At 47.8% G+C, this 17,125-nt stretch overlaps 1 protein-coding gene across 1 annotated transcript in view; it reads left to right on the forward strand.

The window, feature by feature from the left end:
* Positions 1 to 14,173, forward strand: part of EXOC6B (exocyst complex component 6B) — a 705,276-nt gene extending 691,103 nt beyond the window's left edge. Inside the window, exons 21-22 of the mRNA XM_005686374.3 lie at positions 6,546 to 6,658; positions 10,791 to 14,173. Coding sequence (XP_005686431.1) covers positions 6,546 to 6,658; positions 10,791 to 10,917 — 240 coding nt within the window. The 3' untranslated portion in view covers positions 10,918 to 14,173. The remainder of the gene's footprint in view (positions 1 to 6,545; positions 6,659 to 10,790) is intronic.

Here is a 17,125-nt window from a genome sequence, read left to right on the forward strand (position 1 = left end):
GTTCGATCCCTAGGTTGGGAAGATCCCCTGGAGAAAGGAACAGCTAGAGACTTCCATGTATAGTCCATGGGGTCGCAAAGAATCGGGCGCGAGTGAGCAGCTTTCAGTCTCACGGGTTGGATGGAATAGCGGAGCGACGGAAGGCCATTGGAAGTGGCACTGGAGTTGCTGCTTCAGTTGCTCAGGCATGTCTGACTCTTAAAAAAGTAAAGAAAGTATCTCATTGTTGCGCTGATGTTTGAGTTATCTTCTATTTATGACAAGTTAGAATGGTTTCCCATTTATGACAGTGGTGTAAGGTGTTCTTTTAAATTTTTTAATACCAAAATATGAATCAATGCAGAAATGTTACATTAATAATTATACTTATAGCATGAGGATATGGTAAAAAATTACAAATTGATACTCAAAAAGTTTGAAGAATAGTTCAGTCTCCTGCCTTTGACACTCCTCTTTTTTCCTCTTCTCCATCCCACTCCAGTACTCTTGCCTGGAAAATCCCATGGACGGAGGAGTCTGGTAGGCCGCAGTCCATGGGGTTGCGAAGAGTCGGACATGACTGAGCGACTTCACTTTCACTTTTCACTTTCCTGCATTGGAGAAGGAAATGGCAACCCACTCCAGTGTTCTTGCCTGGAGAATCCCAGGGATGGGGGAGCCTGGTGGGCTGCCGTCTGTGGGGTCGCACAGAGTCGGACACGACTGAAGTGACTTAGCAGCAGCAGCAGCAGCAGCAGCATCCCCCTCCTGCTTATAAATGTGAAGAAATAAAATATGATACAGTGCATACATAGTATTCTACTTTCTGTGAAAGAAAGAAGAGGAAATAAGGAAGCAAACGTGTCTCTGTTTATCTTTACAAATAGAAACATAGTAAGGGCACATTCACAAACAGTGGAGTTGGGCACCTCTCAGGCATGGTAGAAATTGGGGTAAAGGGGTACAAGAAGGAAAGACTGACACTTTTTCTGAGTTAACGTTTTTTGTATAGTTTGACTTTTGGAAGCATGTCAGTGTCCTACATATGTAAAAACATAAATTACAAAGGATGGGAGGGAGGAGCCTAAATGGAAACAAATGAACCTGGTTTTATTGAGATGAATACCATAACCAAACTGAAGGGAGAATTTTTTTTTTTTTTGCATTAGCTCCTTTTATTCATTTGATCTTAGAAGATAAAATATTGAGTCCTGAGGCTTCCCTTTTTCCCGTGAATCATGTTTATAATTTTTCCCTTAGAAAAACAATGTTTTACAGATTTATTATTTAGAGAATTGCAGTTCACCGTTCTTCTTGACTCTGCTATGAGTCTGTAGTTGGTCAATTCAGGGTTGTGATATTGTGACACTGCCAGTGCTTTGAAAACTCTGTAGTAAGTTCAGCTCGTTGAGCACCACCTGTTTGCCCAAACCATGCTAGGTGCTGGAGAGATGGTAATGGATAAGATATATGACACCAGTCTACTGGGGAAGTTGAGGACTATACAATTAATTACCAGTGCGATGAGTGTTATGAGAGGGGGCAGATAACACAGATTTAATGGAGTCCTAGACGGTGGCGCCTGATGGGCTGCCGTCTGTGGGGTCGCACAGAGTCGGACACGACTGCAGTGACTTAGCAGCAGCAGCAGCAGAGGTGCAGGAATCAGTTCGGTTCAGTTAAGTCACTCAGTCGTGTCCAGTTGTTTGCGACCCCATGGACCACAGCACGCCAGGCCTCCCTGTCCATCACCAACTCCCGGGGCTTACTCAAACTCATGTCCATAGAACGAGGATGTTATCCAATCATCTCATCCTCTGTTGTCCCCTTCTCCCACCTTCAGTCTTTTCCAGCACCAGAGTCTTTTCCAATGAGTCAGTTCTTCACATCAGGGGGCCAAAGTATTGGAGTTTAGGTTCAGCATCAGGCCTTCCAAATACTATTCAGGACTGATTTTCTTTAGGATTGACTGGTTTGATCTCCTTGCAGTCCAAGAGACTTTCAAGAGTCTTCTCCAACACCATAGTTCAAAAGCATCAATTCTTCATTGCTCAGCTTTCTATATAGTCCAACTCTCACATCCATACATGACTGCTGGAAAAACCATAGCTTCGACTAGACTGACCTTTGTTGGCAAAGTAATGTCTCTGCTTTTGAATATGCTGTCTAGGTTGGGCATAGCTTTTCTTCCAAGGAGCAAGCATCATTTAATTTCATGACTGCAGTCACCATCTGCTGAAGGGAAAATTTAAAAAAAGACTAATCCCAGTGGCTTATGAGCACAGGCTTTGGTTGCACCCGCTCAGTCTTAGGCTGGAGGGAGAGCCGCAAACAAATCTCAGCCTTATTTTCAGCAGGTTAATTTTGCAGTGGCTTATGCAAACAGTTCTGAGACAATTTTAGATATACTATTGAGCAAATTAGTACGTGACAGAATGGTGTTGAGAATTCTCACTGTAGATATGTGAAATAGAGGAAAGCGAGAAAGAACTCTCCAAGAATGATTAGAATTGGAGGTACTGGTATAAACTCATGATTTCTAAAATATGTGTGCATGTGTGCATATGTACACACATATGCATGTGTATGTGTGGATATATTTATATGTATATATTTCCTAGCTAGGTCTGCTGAGAGGCTTAATACCCCATAGATTGTCCCACAGTAGCAATGAGCTCACCTAGCACCAAAATCTTGATCTCTAATAACATCCCCACTAAAAGATACCAGGGCTGAGTTCAGAACTGAGCACGGTCGATACAAGATGAACCCGCGACACCTTAATATGCCAGAAAGTAAGGAAGTCCTGAAAAGAATCAGGGGGGGCGTGTCACAAGAGCACAGGCTCTAGCTTGAAGGACCTCCCACTGCTAAACCTGGGACAACTTGAGAACCAAAGTAATTAGGTATAGTAATGAATATAAACTATTAAACAGTGGAAACCCATGAATCCATACCAGTAATAAAACAGATGAATTAATAGTGGAGCAGAAGCAAGCCCTTGATTATGGTCAAATGCTGAGTGACAGCTGATAAACTTGGAGGGAAGGATGGAATCAGTTTGAAACTATCATAGTGAAGACTAAATTGGAGAAGCATCTTCAATAGATGCTAAATCTAAATAGAAAAAATTAATCAGGAACAGTATGCTCACATGATCTCCTAAATTGCTTGCTCGTTACAAAAGAAAAAATAATACCTAGACAGTGGAGAAATCAGACGACATCTTATCTTGACTGGGTGATCAAAATTAATGTCACCGTTGAGAAACACGTGAACATTTGCACCTCCAGATGTGATGCCCTGAGGAAGACACAGCATCTCATGTAGGATTCTGGCCAGATACGCGTATCTTATATCTTATTGTGGGAAAGAGTTAAGAAAGTCAAAACGTAGGATGAGAAAGGAGGCAAGGAACTTTTGAAGAGTTGATATTATTTGAAAATGTCAATATCATATAAGAATGGCTGTGGAAATAGTCCAGATTAAAGGAGACTCAATAGCTAGCTAAATGTAGTACCTGATCCTGAACAAAGAAGCTATACAAGACATTATTGGGTCAATTTATAAAATTAGAATATGAACTGTATCAAAATTAAATTTGTTAAAGTTAAAAACCATATTGTGATGATATTTGAGAAGAATGCTGAAATATTTGGGGATAAAGGGCCATGATATGTGTAATTACTCTCAAGAGACTCCAAGAAGAAATACTGTATATGTGCAAAAAAAGAAAGAACACAAATGATGGAGCTTGCTGGGTAAAATGTTGATGATGCATGGATCTGGGAGGAAGGTATATAGTGCTCCTTATACTATGCCTATTCTTAGAACTTTCTGATAGATTGAAATTATTTTCAAAATGAAAACTTTTAGAAATAAAAAATGAAAATGTGATTGTGATAACACACGTTCAGTGATGACAGAATGTTCAGCATCCTCGAGAGACTTTATTGAGATCTTACAAGGCAGTTGCATGCAGAGAACTAGGCTGAGAAGCCTAATTCACCTCAGAATATCGTAGTCTGGAGATCAAAGTGCCGTGATAAAGAGGCCTACTGGTTTTCTTATTCTCTTATTCCAGTGCTGATCTAAAGAATCCAGTAGAGCTGCACCCCAGAGCAGGTTAACTTAGCTAAGTCTTACCCAGACTCTAGTCTGTGTCCATCTGTCAGAGGAGACCATCAGATCTAGGTGCAGGCCACGGAAAAGGCCTGTGGAAAGCAGCATAGACCCAGAGTGTGAGCCGCAGGCTCATACTGGTTGAGCTTAGTAGAGTTGTGTGGCTTCCAGGCCCAGCGTAGGATAAACTAGCTAGCTTGTCATCTCAGAGGTCGTAGGCTCAGTACTGGCATTGAGAGACTTTGGCAAGAATTTAAAAATAGGAAATTTTGGAACTAAGTTATGAACTGCCCTCCACGCCCTATTGGTGATTTACCCAGGTTTCATCATCCAGAAAGACATGGTGTTCTTTGCAGTAAATCAGAAAATGCTGATACCATCAATTCCATCCCTGAAATTAAGATTCTATTAGTAGAGAACAAAATGAAATTAGTTTAATTAAATGTATATATATATATTTATATATGCCCACATCTGAGAAATAATATGTAAAATAGCTTTAAGAAATCAGGTTTCCAAATTTTTCCAATTAAACTTATTTGTTATTCTTTCATGTTTCTTTTGTTAGGTCCCTAGCATTCAAACAGCAAAAAGCTCCCAATATTTTTTGTTTAGTTTTCTAAAAACTAAAAAATTAGAAAACTAGAAAAAAAAACTAATTAATAAAATGCTATCTTTTTCCATCGTTTCTTTCCTTGGGGTTTGAAGGAAAAGCATAATCTTACTTGTAGAAGACCTTTAGAACAAGGGACACTCCAAGTGTCTATCATATTCCCTAGGAGGAACTGTCTCGAGCAGTCTTTAGGCTGAAAATACCAAGATTAGGATAGGAAGTCAGGGAAATTTTTCTTCTGAAGGAGAGCTCTGTGAGGCCTTGGGGCAGTGAAAGGAAGTGGTAGAAGCCCTTTTACTTGCCAACTAAAATAAGCATGACCTAAAAGGGGCCTGAGAGGGCCGTTTGGGGCCTTGCTGACCCAGGCCAACCAACATGTCTGTCTCTCTCCCCGTCTCCTCTCATATTTAGTATCCCTTTCTTGGCTGAGGGTGTAGGGGCTTTTCTCTGTGTTAGTTTTGGGACTTCAGCCAGTTTCCATCCTGAGGAAGTTCTTAACATCTATGCTAAGAGAATGGGTAGGAGAGGAGACTGGGCCCACACTGCACGGTGGGGGAGACAGCGGAGGACGGTGTGCCTGCGAGCCCAGACTGTGGCACTGAATTTGATTCTTGGCCTCTCTGCCTTAGTTCTGCACAGAGAGATTGTCGTCTACTTATCTCTTGGAAAGGGAGAAGTAGGGAAATGCCCTGAGTCCAGAAGCACTTAAATATGTATCTCACTGCTAGAAAGACTTCTTGAAGGCCCTTCTTCTATGTAATGATGTGAGTCTGGGGCAGTGACCCCCCCAGAGGTTTATATGGGGGTGGGAACAGCTTCCCTTTCATTACCTCTACCCTACCTTTAAAAGGCACTGATTTTTTTCTTTTTTAGTTTTATTTAGTTATGAGTTTTAAATATTTGTTAGACTGATACGAGGCTAAAGCTGGCTGAGAAGGAAAGCCTTTGACAAAATGTAGTTAGTTAGCAGATTTCTATCTGTTCAACCAGGGTCCACATAGGTGTTGTATATTGCCTCATGTAAATATTATATGGTCCATTTATGTCTTGGTTCAGTGGGCGTCTGTGCTGTCTGTGTATCCTGTTTGTTTTTAGCGTGTGTCTGTATCAACTGAGTAACTTGGCAAAGTCAACACAGCAAGCCATGAAATTCATACTTGAACCCAGACCTTTTAACCCGAAAGCTCATTTAGTTGCATATGGGGCCCTGGACACACCCACCTTTATTTGTTCATGGTTGAATTCTGAGCTCCTAGAATGGCGCTTGGCACACGGAAGACATTTCGTAAGTATTTATTAAGTGAATGAGTGATTATTATGATAGTCTGGTGTTTTGATTCAGTCCAGTGCCAGTTTCTTTCCAGGCCTGCCTCTGAGAGCTCTCTGCCAGCATCAGCAATGCAGTGCTTCCGGCAGATGACTCTACCTTACAGTGATTACCCGTTTATTTTCTTAGTTTCATTACTGTAGCCATTCTTTCTCTTGTGTGTGTGTTAGTCGCTCAGTCATGTCCAGCTCTTTGCGAGCCCATGGGCTGTAGCCTGCCGGGCTCCTCTGTCCACGGAGTCTCCAGGCAAGAATATGGAGGGGGTCACCATCCCCTTCTCCGGGTGCTCTTCCCAACCCAGGGATCAAACCCGGGTCTCCTGCATTGCAGGTGGATTCTTTACCATCTGAGCTATCAGGGAAGAATCATACTCTCTCTCGTATTACAATTTTAATTTTATTTTTCAAATCTAGTGGGTAGTGAAGGGTGCTAGGAGTTTTTGAGATCCTGATTTGTCTTATCTGTCTGATTACTTACCAGAGTGGGGGTTTGGATATTTTACAGCTTTTGGATCTCTTCATCCAGTGGGATTGGTCAACCTACCTTGCTGACTACGGTCAGCCCACCTGCAAGTACCTCCGGGTGAACCCTGTGACGGCTCTGACGCTGCTTGAGAAGTGAGTACCCGTCCCGTGGTCTGTTCTGAGGGGTGGGGTAATGGGAGGGGAGGTTGATGCAGATGATAATTTTCTCTCTACCACTACCTTGAAAAGATGGCAAAGAGGCCCCACTCTTAAAGCCGCCACAGGTGTTCTCAGCAGTTTCCATCACTGGATTTGGCAGTCCAGTCTTCCTTTTGGAGCCTCTTAATCCCTGAGCCCCCACAAGCTAGGGAAAGTGTGTGTCAGGGGAACTGTGACATTACCTCAGAGCTTACCTAGAGATGACAGGAGGAGAAAGGAAGATGCCTTAGCTTGGGGCTCAGGTCAGCCTGGTGAACAGAGTGAGCCAGCCCCAGCCATCTGGGGTGTGATGATGGATGGAGAGCATCCCCACAGAACAGATGGCTTCTCTGGTTCCTGGCAAAGAAGCTCCTGAAATTATTTCAGCTGCCCTACCAACCCTTGTCTCCGTCAGACTGAGCTTTCTTATGCTGAGTAGCCCAAGAAAGCTGCATTGGAAGTGTCTAACTCTTGCCTTAAGCAGTCGCTAGCCTGCAAAGTGGCTGCCATGGGACTTTCGCATCCCTGAAGCAGAGGTGCCGCCGCTGAGGTTGAGTTAGCCAGCTCCAGAACATTTCGCTAACCAATATGTCACCCAGATGGTGGAATCTGCGCTGCGTTGTAGCCTGGGTCTGGCTCTAGCTCACCTAGTTGAGAGCTGGCAGACTAGAGACAAAGACCCATGTAAAAAGGAAGCTTTTTGTTGTCATCAAACTAGATAAAACCCTTGGCTTCTTAGAAGCTTCTTAGAAGAGTGCCCTGCATCTAGACAGTGTAGCAAGTCTACATATACAGCCGGTCAGGCAGGTCTCAGCTCCTAGGAAGGTGAGGATCCGAGTCCAGGCGGCCAGAGTGAAGCCTTCAGCAGCAGGAGAGGCTGAGGGGTGCCTTCCTACTGAAGGCTCTCATCGGGGAGAGAAGGGGAGGAGGTAGAGAGCGGGCGCAAGCAGGAGGTGTGTGTCTGGGGCCAAGCCACTAAGAGCCCAGAATTGACTTTTTCCAGATCAAGACAGACTCATGTTTCCATTTTAACACTGTTTCCCATGATTCTCTCTCCCAATGACCTTCTTCCCTAGGATATCTAGAGAGTAAGTATTTTATTCACTTGGGCCTTTTCCACTACTTTGAGGCAAGTCCTTCTGGTTTCCTCATTGACACTAATGACTATACTAAAATCCCTCCCCTGTGACTTGTCCCCACCCTGACATGCTAATCTGCTAAACCAGCCCGGTGCCAGCTGGCTGGCTGCCTCCTCTCTCCTTGGTCCTTCAAGTGACCCTTGGCTTACCAGTTCCTTTGGGGCTGGGAGTGGTGACAGGGATTTTCCCCCATCAGTGCCAGGTGAAAGGTTGCTCCCGCCCACCTTCCTGGCACACTCAATGCTCTTGCTAGTCCAGGGCCTGAAATCCAGCCCCGACACGAGGGAGCTTCCTCAGCAGTCTTCCCGCCCTCCCAGTGGTGAGGCCCTGGCTCAGGATCTCCCACAGAAGACTCTTTCTTAGAGGCGAGGCCTCACCCACGTTCTCAGCACCCTACTGGCTTTTGCGTTGCTGCTCGGGTGTCCTGTTCAGATGGGCTCCGGGATTCCCTTCGGCCAGTTGCCTCTCTCAACAGTTCTTACTCGTCTGTTCCTGAGAATCTCAGATCCAGGAAGTACTGGCTTATCTACTTCCTGTGGATCAAAAACAAGCTAAAAGAATCAGCCTCTCAGTAGCATTCTGGAGGCCTAGCCAGTGATAATGCCATGTGCTTACCCCGGGTGATCAGCAGGATTTAAAAGCCCCCTTCCAAACACAGTAGGCCAGAGGCCACCCGGATCACTAAAATCCACATTTCCCAGCCTCATGGGAATCAGTCTCTCGATCTGACTTTCTCCTGCTTTCCCCACAGCCAGCTCTACCACCAGAGCTCAATACGCTCTCCCTTCCAACCTGACACTTCTTAGCGGGATGAGACCTGGAAAGACACAAGGACATGATGAGGACTTTCAGGAAAGAGAAGAGGCCCCTGCGTCTTTGAGAGGTGTCCAGGCCCCAAAAGATCCAGATCCTGGGCTCACAGAATGTGATAGGGGGTGGGGGCTCTCCTTTGGTTTTCGAGCATTGCAGGGTACATGGCAGCATGCCACCATCAGCCCTCGGGGCACCTGAGTTTCTCCTTCAAGTAATCCCCACTCCAGGCCTTAATGGCTAAGAAATCCTGGCCTCTGGGGCCCAGAGACTACCCTCTTCTCCTGTTTCCTCCTACCTTCTTTCTGGACCTCCTCAAAGGGAGTTGAAAGCCATCTCTGTCTTTGGGCTGCTTTGAGGAGTCATGAAACGAATGACCACATAGGATGTTAAATTAAGTGTCCTATAAAGGTCAGAAGTGCTTTTCTTCCTTTATTATTCTTTTTGTTTTGTTTAGTGTAGGTTTTATTTAGATTTATAGTATATCCAGCAAAGGAGTTGCTGTCTGGGATAAATAATCCTAAGTCAAGCCAGTTCCACAAACATCATGGTGCAGTTACTGTTTGAGGGACCAAATACAGTAATCATCATAGCCTTGGGGTCCTTTGTGCTTTCTTTTCAACCTAAACCTCTAAACCTCTGTCATCTCTCCTTCTTCCTCCCTTTCAAGCACAGACCTCCACATGTGGGTGGTTGTGCCTTATACGCAGTGTCTAAGTATGCTTGATGAGTAATTCCAGGCTCAAGGCCCTAAAGCTTAGGGCAGAGAGAGAAGTCTCAGTTGGTTTGTGGCTGTCACCATCAGCCAGGGCCATCAATCTGGGATGCTCATCAGAACCTCCCTACCATATGGATAGAAACGTCTTTATGGATTCTCTGACCTTCTGGCCTCCCTAGTCCATCCCTCTGCACGGGGCCTCCCCACAGGAAAAAGTGGTCCAGGATTAGCCAAAGGCCCCTGCGACGTCTTCCTGGGAGCAGTTCACTGCTCCCTGGACTCCCTTCTGTCCCCTCCTCACCCATCTCCATGCAGGGCAAGGGGCTTGAAGTCAGAGAACTGACTAAGCTCTGGAGGGATGGTAGTGAGGAGCCACCTAGGCCGACCCCAGGGATGAATGAGTCTGGGCAGTGTCCTTCTTTCTCTACCATTATCCAGTGTGCAGAGACTGGGGCTGAAGTTGACAATCACCAACAAATACCAGGGGCTGGGGCACCTTTCAGGGGAATGAAAGACTCCTGGGATCTGTCACAATGGCTAAGTCAGGCTTGAGTTTCTTCTGGACCTCGGCCTAGCCTTGCCTCTCTCCATCCATGCTCTCCAGTTAGGCCTCTCCATCTGTGGAATTGATGGCCAGAACTGCCCATGGTTTGTGCTCTAGGAATATGCCGTCTTGGGAGCGTTAGCAGGAGCCAGTTAAAAAGCTTTCCAAAGGTCAAGATCTGAAGGTGTCACAGCCATTGAGAACTCAGGGGCTTCTCTTGCCTAAAACCCTGGTTTTTCAAGTGAGAGAACGGCTCAGCCCTTTGGCACCTGCTTTCCTCAGCACCATGCCCTCTGAACTACCTCACTGCCTCTGGGCCCCTATTCTGAGGCAAAGGAAAAGAGATCAATCAAGCCCTTGGTTTTGTTAGGAGTAGGATAGAGTTACCAGCTAGAGTAATGTTTAGAAATGCATAGTGGCTTTCAGTTACTCGTGTTCTTTTGAAATTGCTCGTTAAGAGCATTGTCCTGCTTTCCCTTTCAAATACCAGCTGTAAGGTCGCAGCAGGATTTTAGGAGGTTCGGGGGTAATGAGAAGACCTTAGACATTCTCTGAGATCCTGTTGTCCATCAGGGCTGCAGCAGGTGCCAGACACCTATAGTAGGCTCATACCTGGGCACAGAAAGGAAGGAAGCAGGTAGGGTGAGCATGGGTAGTAAGGGGGGCTGGCCATGGCTGGCTCTCAACTGTTTTCCAGAGGTGAGTGAAGCTAGGAGGTATGGAGGTGCCAGCAGGGCAGCTTTCTGAATAGTAGGTGAGTATGGGCCTGACAGTGGAAATGTTCTGGACTCTCTCAGCTCCGGGTGGTTGTTAAGACATACTGGCCACCATTGCTGCCTTGAACACTTTGCTGTCTTTCTTCCCTTCTCTGTTTAGGATGAAGGACACCAGCCGCAAGAATAACATGTTTGCACAGTTTCGGAAAAATGAGCGTGACAAGCAGAAATTGATTGACACCGTGGCCAAGCAACTCCGGGGACTCATCAGCAGCCACCACTCGTGAAGACGGGCCTCGGGCCCACAGAGGCTGCTGGCTGCAGCCCCAGAGTCTGGGACCCAGAGCTGGCTGGCCCTGCCTTTGTGCATTCTTCTTCAAAGAGAACAAATGTATTTTTTTATAATAACCTGTGTACAGTATTCGCATAACCTTTCCCTATAGTAGAAGAGGCACGAGAGTAAGCAAGTCCCTGAGACGTTGCTCGGCCAGGCTTCAGGAGAAGCCACGCTACACTGTATCTTCCTAGAGACGGTGGTGTCATCCATCCGGTATGAGGAACCACCTTTCATCCGTGGCTCTAGAGCTTAGGTCTGGGGCTCAGAAACTGCACAAACAAAATGGGCACTTGGCACTGGGAGGTAAGGTGAGTAGGCAGAAGGGTAATAAAGCGCATCCTGTTGACTCCTAGGTACCCCATTCACTGCGTAGGTGAGGCTGGTTGTTGTTGATGCAAGGAAAGGGCCTGGAAGACACTACTCCTTGGTCCATGAAAGACCAACACACAGCTGTGGAGTTCAGAGGTTTCTTCTCCTCAGTCCAGTGACTTTCCCTGACCAGACAGCAAGCATGCCGTTGTGACCAGATGAGAGCTTCACTGCCGTCCCCCCGAGGATGGCGTCTTTTAGCCTAGATCTGCCCGCAGTGCTTTCACTCCTGGTTCTTCTGGGCCATGGGAGAGCTGAGTACGCAGCGGGACTAACTAGACCTCATGACTAGCTGTGGGCTGCCCCCACACCCGGAGGAGGTCTTGACGCTAGTGTGAATGGGATCAGAGCCCTGGCCCCTTCCCCGTTCCTCTCACTGCCTTCTTTCCAGGTCAGGCGCCTGGTTCGGGGCATATGTCTGCAGTTATTCCACAGACAGAGAATCTCAGACTCGGCCTCCTCCAGCAGTGTCATTGGGAAAGTCAGCTTGCAGAAGCCTGAGAAATGACCTTTTGCCTTCCGCCTAGGTAAAACCTGAAGATTACTGGGATCGTTCCTTTGTGTTTTAAAACCAGCCTTCTGGCCACCATCTCCATAGGAAATGCCACCAGCTCTGTCCTTGGAGAGCGCTTTCTCTGGGCATGCCTCTGGGATGGAGCCACTGTCACCACGAAGTAGAGCAGGTCAACCATGACTAAGGGTTTGTCACCCCAGCCGTCCCCCACCAAGTCATGCCCTGGATAAGAAGCTCCTGCTCAAGCCTAAAGCTTCCGTCCCCCTTTGAGGTCCCCAGAGCTATCTTTTGGCTTTGTCTGAGAAAGATTGCCTGTAATCCTATCCTTCAAGCTCTGGAGTTTGCAGAGGAGCCTGAACTGGCTAGGTCCTCTCGCAAATGGGCTCCTGTGACTTAATGCAAAGGCTTTGCTATGGGGTCAGTCATTGGAACCTGCCCCTTAAGACACTTCAGGAAGATGCTATTAAGGCTACTGGCAAGGGTATAATTGTGCATCACCAAACAATGACAAATAAGCCACACAGGCCTTGCCAGCTAGGATTAGTGGGAGGAAAGACTCCTCAGACAGAATTCTTCACCACCTTTGTCAGCTGTTGAGCTGCTTCTAGGGAGGGCCGTGCTTTTCACCACCACCCCCGCCCCCCTGCCAAATATTCTGTCACAACTTGAAGACCACAGGGAAGGAAATAGGCACACGGACACACACAGACTTCCCCAACACCGGGAAGGCCAGGCTGCCTGTGGGCTCCGCGAAGCTTTCTGAGGCTCATCCTCAGGGCTAGTCGTCCTGAGGGCTTGGTCCAGGGTCTTAGAACGAGGCTCAGAGATGAGTGCTGCCACTCAGAACTGCCATAGCCAAGGGAAGGCAGGGGTCCAAGGGAATGAGACCGAAAATGCCATCTCTCAAATTCTGGGCTTTATTAGAAAAGAGTAAGAAATGATCACTCTAATCCTATTGCTTAAGAAGGGCCCTAAACACCCTCCTCCACTAGACCAGTTACAGCAGGATCTCTTCTGCGTTTTGCATCCCACTCTAACTTTGGAGTGGAATGGAGAGAAGCTGAAGTATGTCACTTTGTTCTTCAAGCATTATCATTGTTGGTCTGGCCTCAGACCTGTACCCTGGAGAAACAGTGTTACAAAGAGAAAATGAACTGGGTAGAGGAACGAGGGTCACCTTGCCCCTTGCACACAGAAGTCCCTCTGTAGAAGACACTTACTCAAGCCCAAGACTCACAGGGTAGGTCCTTTGTTAGAGCCCTCCTTTCCTCTTGGTCTGCCTCCAGCCCTCCCTAACAAAACCAACCTGCACCACTGAGTTGTCTTGGTGCCCAGGGAAAGGTAAAAAACAGGCGCTGGCAGCGTCCAGACTGTTTGAATTGGTGAAGTCGGAGTTTTCAGTTTTGTCTGTAGGCCTCAAGCTAGGTCAGCCCTTGAGAGGACTTGGACAAAGCATGGGTGCCTGTGTCCCCCAGAATCTTGAGATCTGGCCTCAAATGCCCAGAGATGTAGATATGCCCTGGAGGCCTCAGAAGAGGCAAGAAAAAGGGTGCTTGGAGGCCTTTCCACCTTCTAGTTGGCTTAGTTCTTGGGAAAACCAGATCCATATTCCTGAAGGGACAGTCAGTTTTGGGACCCTAGTGGGTTGCAAGTAGTAATTTAGGCAGCTGGAATAGTGTGAAGGTATCACATGGCAAAATCTCTGAGTAGAATAAACGAAGCTGCTGATGGTGGGGAAGAACAGGACGTGAAAATTGGAAGCAGCAGAGAGTTCCCATTGGTAAAGGGCATATACAGCATCCAGGGAGCAGTGCCCAGCATTTGCATTGTCTCCCAGGCCTCCAAGTCAGCCTAGCTTCACTGCGCACTTGACAAGTGCTTGCTCAGCAAGTCCCGGACCCAGGCCCTTTATCCCCAAGGTTGGCATTGGCCGTGACTCTGCCCATGAGGCCTCCGAGCACATGCCCCACGGCCTGCTGCAGAAGCCCCTCACCAGAGCCGCACTTCTCCCAGGACGCTGCACCAGGCTGCTTCTGTTGCCTCTGTTATCTTTTTCCTTTGCCTGAGTTTGCAGTTACTTTTCACTAATGTGTTGGAAATGGCCTTTTTATTTTGCACAAATAGTTGCACATTTATGAGGGAAATTTAGGAAAGTCCATTTTTAACTCTAAAGGGAACTTTTTTCTTTAAAACTCAACCAGTAAAGCTACTGATAAAGATGGGCTTGTGGTTAGTAGAAAACCTCTCACATGGAAAGAGCATGTCTGTTCCTCCTGTATGTTCTCTTTTCATTGCTATTAAATAAGGGAGCCTACGCACCTGCCCACCGTGTTGTCTCATGGCTTTTGTTCTCCCGCCCCTCTCCCACCGTGGAGCGTGGTTGGTGATCTGGATACAGGCACTGCCCCCTTCAGCCGCAGTGGGGACTAGAGCAGGCAGAAGCCTGCTGGGGAGGAGAAAGCCGCCTGCTAGACGAGGCAAGAAATCGAATTGTGGCCTTGGAAACATTCCAAACCACCAGCCTGGCGTTCCTCCCTGTACCATTAATACGGGCATCATCGTCATCAAGAGGAATAACCCTTGAGTTGCCTGATTTATGAGGAGTACCTGGCTAGGCGACTAGGGGCTCACTGTGTTCTGAACACTGGCCCTGCCATGGTAAGGCTCCGGTTAAGACGGAGCCAGGAGGGATTAGCTAGAAGAAGGAGCGAAATGAGCCTGTCTTAGAGCTTGGTGGGGAGAGGGACAAGCATCACAGACTGCCGTGGGAATGGCTCTCGTCAGGCAAGCAGCACAGAGAAAAGTGAAAGTCGCTCAGCCGTGTCCAACTCTTTGCGACCCCATGGACTACACAGTCCATGAAATTCTCCAGGCCAGAACACTGGGATGGGTATCCTTTTCCTTCCCCAGGGGATCTTCCCAACCCAGGGATCGAACCCAGGTCTCCCGCATTGCAGGCGGATTCTTTACCCCTGAGCTACAAGGGCCCAGAGAAATAGGAATGTTAATTAGCTGGATCTTGAAGGAATTAAATCCAATGTGGGGCAGACCACGTTAGAGTGAAAAGTTGGCACAAGTCTGGTAGGCGTATCTGAAATGACGGTAAGGCCTGAAATGTCTGTGCAACAGCACCTAGCCTTCCTGGCCCCAGGCTGGCATGGAATGGGAATAGGCTGGAGAGAATTTCTTCAGTAACAAGTCTGACCACTGCAACTGGGCTTCAGTGTCTGAGAGACCTGGGCTTCAGTTCCTGCTGTACCACTTACCAGCTGAATGACCTTGAAGAGTGAACTCCCTGAATCTCATAATCCTTACCAGTGAAAGCAGAACCATAGTCAGGCCCAATGTACAGGCTTGTTGTGAAGTGTAACTGGGCTACGGATGGTCAAAAGGCCTAGCCATTTCCTAGCCACACACACAAGCTTTTCCAGGCCTTTCCCTCCCTCGCCTCCAATTCCACAACATGCAGCAACACGTCATATAGAATTGTCCAGAGCATCGCTGCCTCCCGGGTTCCCCTCTCCAAGCCCATCACAGGCTTCACGGTCCCTAGGTCCCCCGAGCTTCTGCGTAGACACTGACATTACAAGCCTTCACTTCAGCCAGCCAGTTACCTGGTTCAGAGTAGAGCCAGTCCTTCAGGTGGGATCTGACCCTCAATTCCACTTGGAACCTCTTCTGCCAAAACTTATACCTCCTTCTAAAGTTTAGGAGTTCTTGACCAGAATTCCCTGAACCCCTGGAGTGTGTGTGGGGGGGAATATATGTACAAACACACAGGCTTGTATGCACTCAGTTTTCTGGCTAGACGGTACATGGCTTTCATCAATGTCTAAGGAAGATTCAGGACTAAAATCCTGAATAATAACCAGATCCCTTTGGAAGTATAGATCTCCCTGTAGGAAAAGCCAGACACTGAGCAGTCACCTCCTCTCCCTGCCTCACAGAGTTCTGGCAGGAGATTTTTCGGGACCCGCAGCTCTGCCTCCCACCTCTCCCGGGAGCCTCCACATGAACCTCGGGTCACACCTAAAAACCAGTACAACCACCATTCCTAGCTTGACCTCCCGGAACCAGTTTAGGGTACCCAGGGGCACGCGAAGACTTGTACTTCTGAGAAGAGAGACTCCCAGCTGGTTGAGGGAATCGCAAGCAAGAAGGTCCAGTCTAGAGGCTTGGGCTGTGGAAGCTGAACTGAACCCAGATGGTTTCCCACAGCTTCTGAGTCTGAGCAGTGCTACAAAGCCTCACCCACGGCCTTGTCCAGAGAGGGCCCAGCAACCCTTGTGGTACGTGTGCGCTGCGGGGAACCACACCAAACCAGGGACAGATGGGAAGCTGTCTCTAGCTTGCCCCTTGTCTGATCTGCTCAGCAGGCAGATGAGGATGGGGAATAGCCAGTGGGAGATAAGGGGAGGGAGGAGAAAGCGTTGCCAACCCTTTACCCCGGAGGCCTCAGCTTTGATTTAATGGACACTGTTTGCCGGAATGAGAGAGCCTCCAGGCCCAAGAGACCAGAAGACAAAGGCTCTCGAGGAAGTGCAGGGAGGCAGAGGGGAGTGGTGGGGGCCAGGCATTGTGCTGGAGCACCACCCCTCTATCTGTTTCAATCACTGCTAGGGTTAGGGTTACCCTGCCTTTGGGGCCCCGGCTCCTCTGTGGGGTCTGTGACATCAGCTGTTGTGATGCTAATGGAGCCCCCCTGCCCCCCACACAGGGGGTACCCCTGCACTAGCCAGCCCACATCAGCTCCTGGGGAGGATACCAGCTCCTATTCCCTCAGGGAGGGGGCAGTCTGTGGGCCCAGAACCCAACCCAAGACAACAGCCCCCCTTCCAGTCTGAACCCACTGCTAAGTGTACCTTCCAAGCCCAAGCTGTGACCTTCCTCTCTCCAAAGCTCCAGAAAAGGAATGAAATCTGAACATTGAGACGCTTTTCTGGCCCTAAACAATCCTTCCATTCTCTAGGCTCAATGATGGGTCTATTCCCTCCTGTAAATGGGTCTCGTAATCTTCAACTTTTACCTTTGCTTCTAAGGGTAATTAATTGCATCTCCCTCTTGTTCTCCCCACACACTCCCCTCTCTGTTACAAGGCTCAGGTTAAGCTGGGTGGATGGCTTTTCTTTCTTTCTATTCCATAGAGTGCTTATTTTTAAAGCTGATGGAGTAACTCCCTGCCCTCTGCCGTGATCCTCTTTTCCGGAGAAGCCTGCCGGGGAAACACCACTTTCCTGGGCACAGGCAAGGGGCCCTCAGACTGTCCAGCTTTTCA

Source organism: Capra hircus, chromosome 11, assembly GCF_001704415.2.
Source record: "Capra hircus breed San Clemente chromosome 11, ASM170441v1, whole genome shotgun sequence".
Classification (NCBI taxonomy): domain Eukaryota; kingdom Metazoa; phylum Chordata; class Mammalia; order Artiodactyla; family Bovidae; genus Capra; species Capra hircus.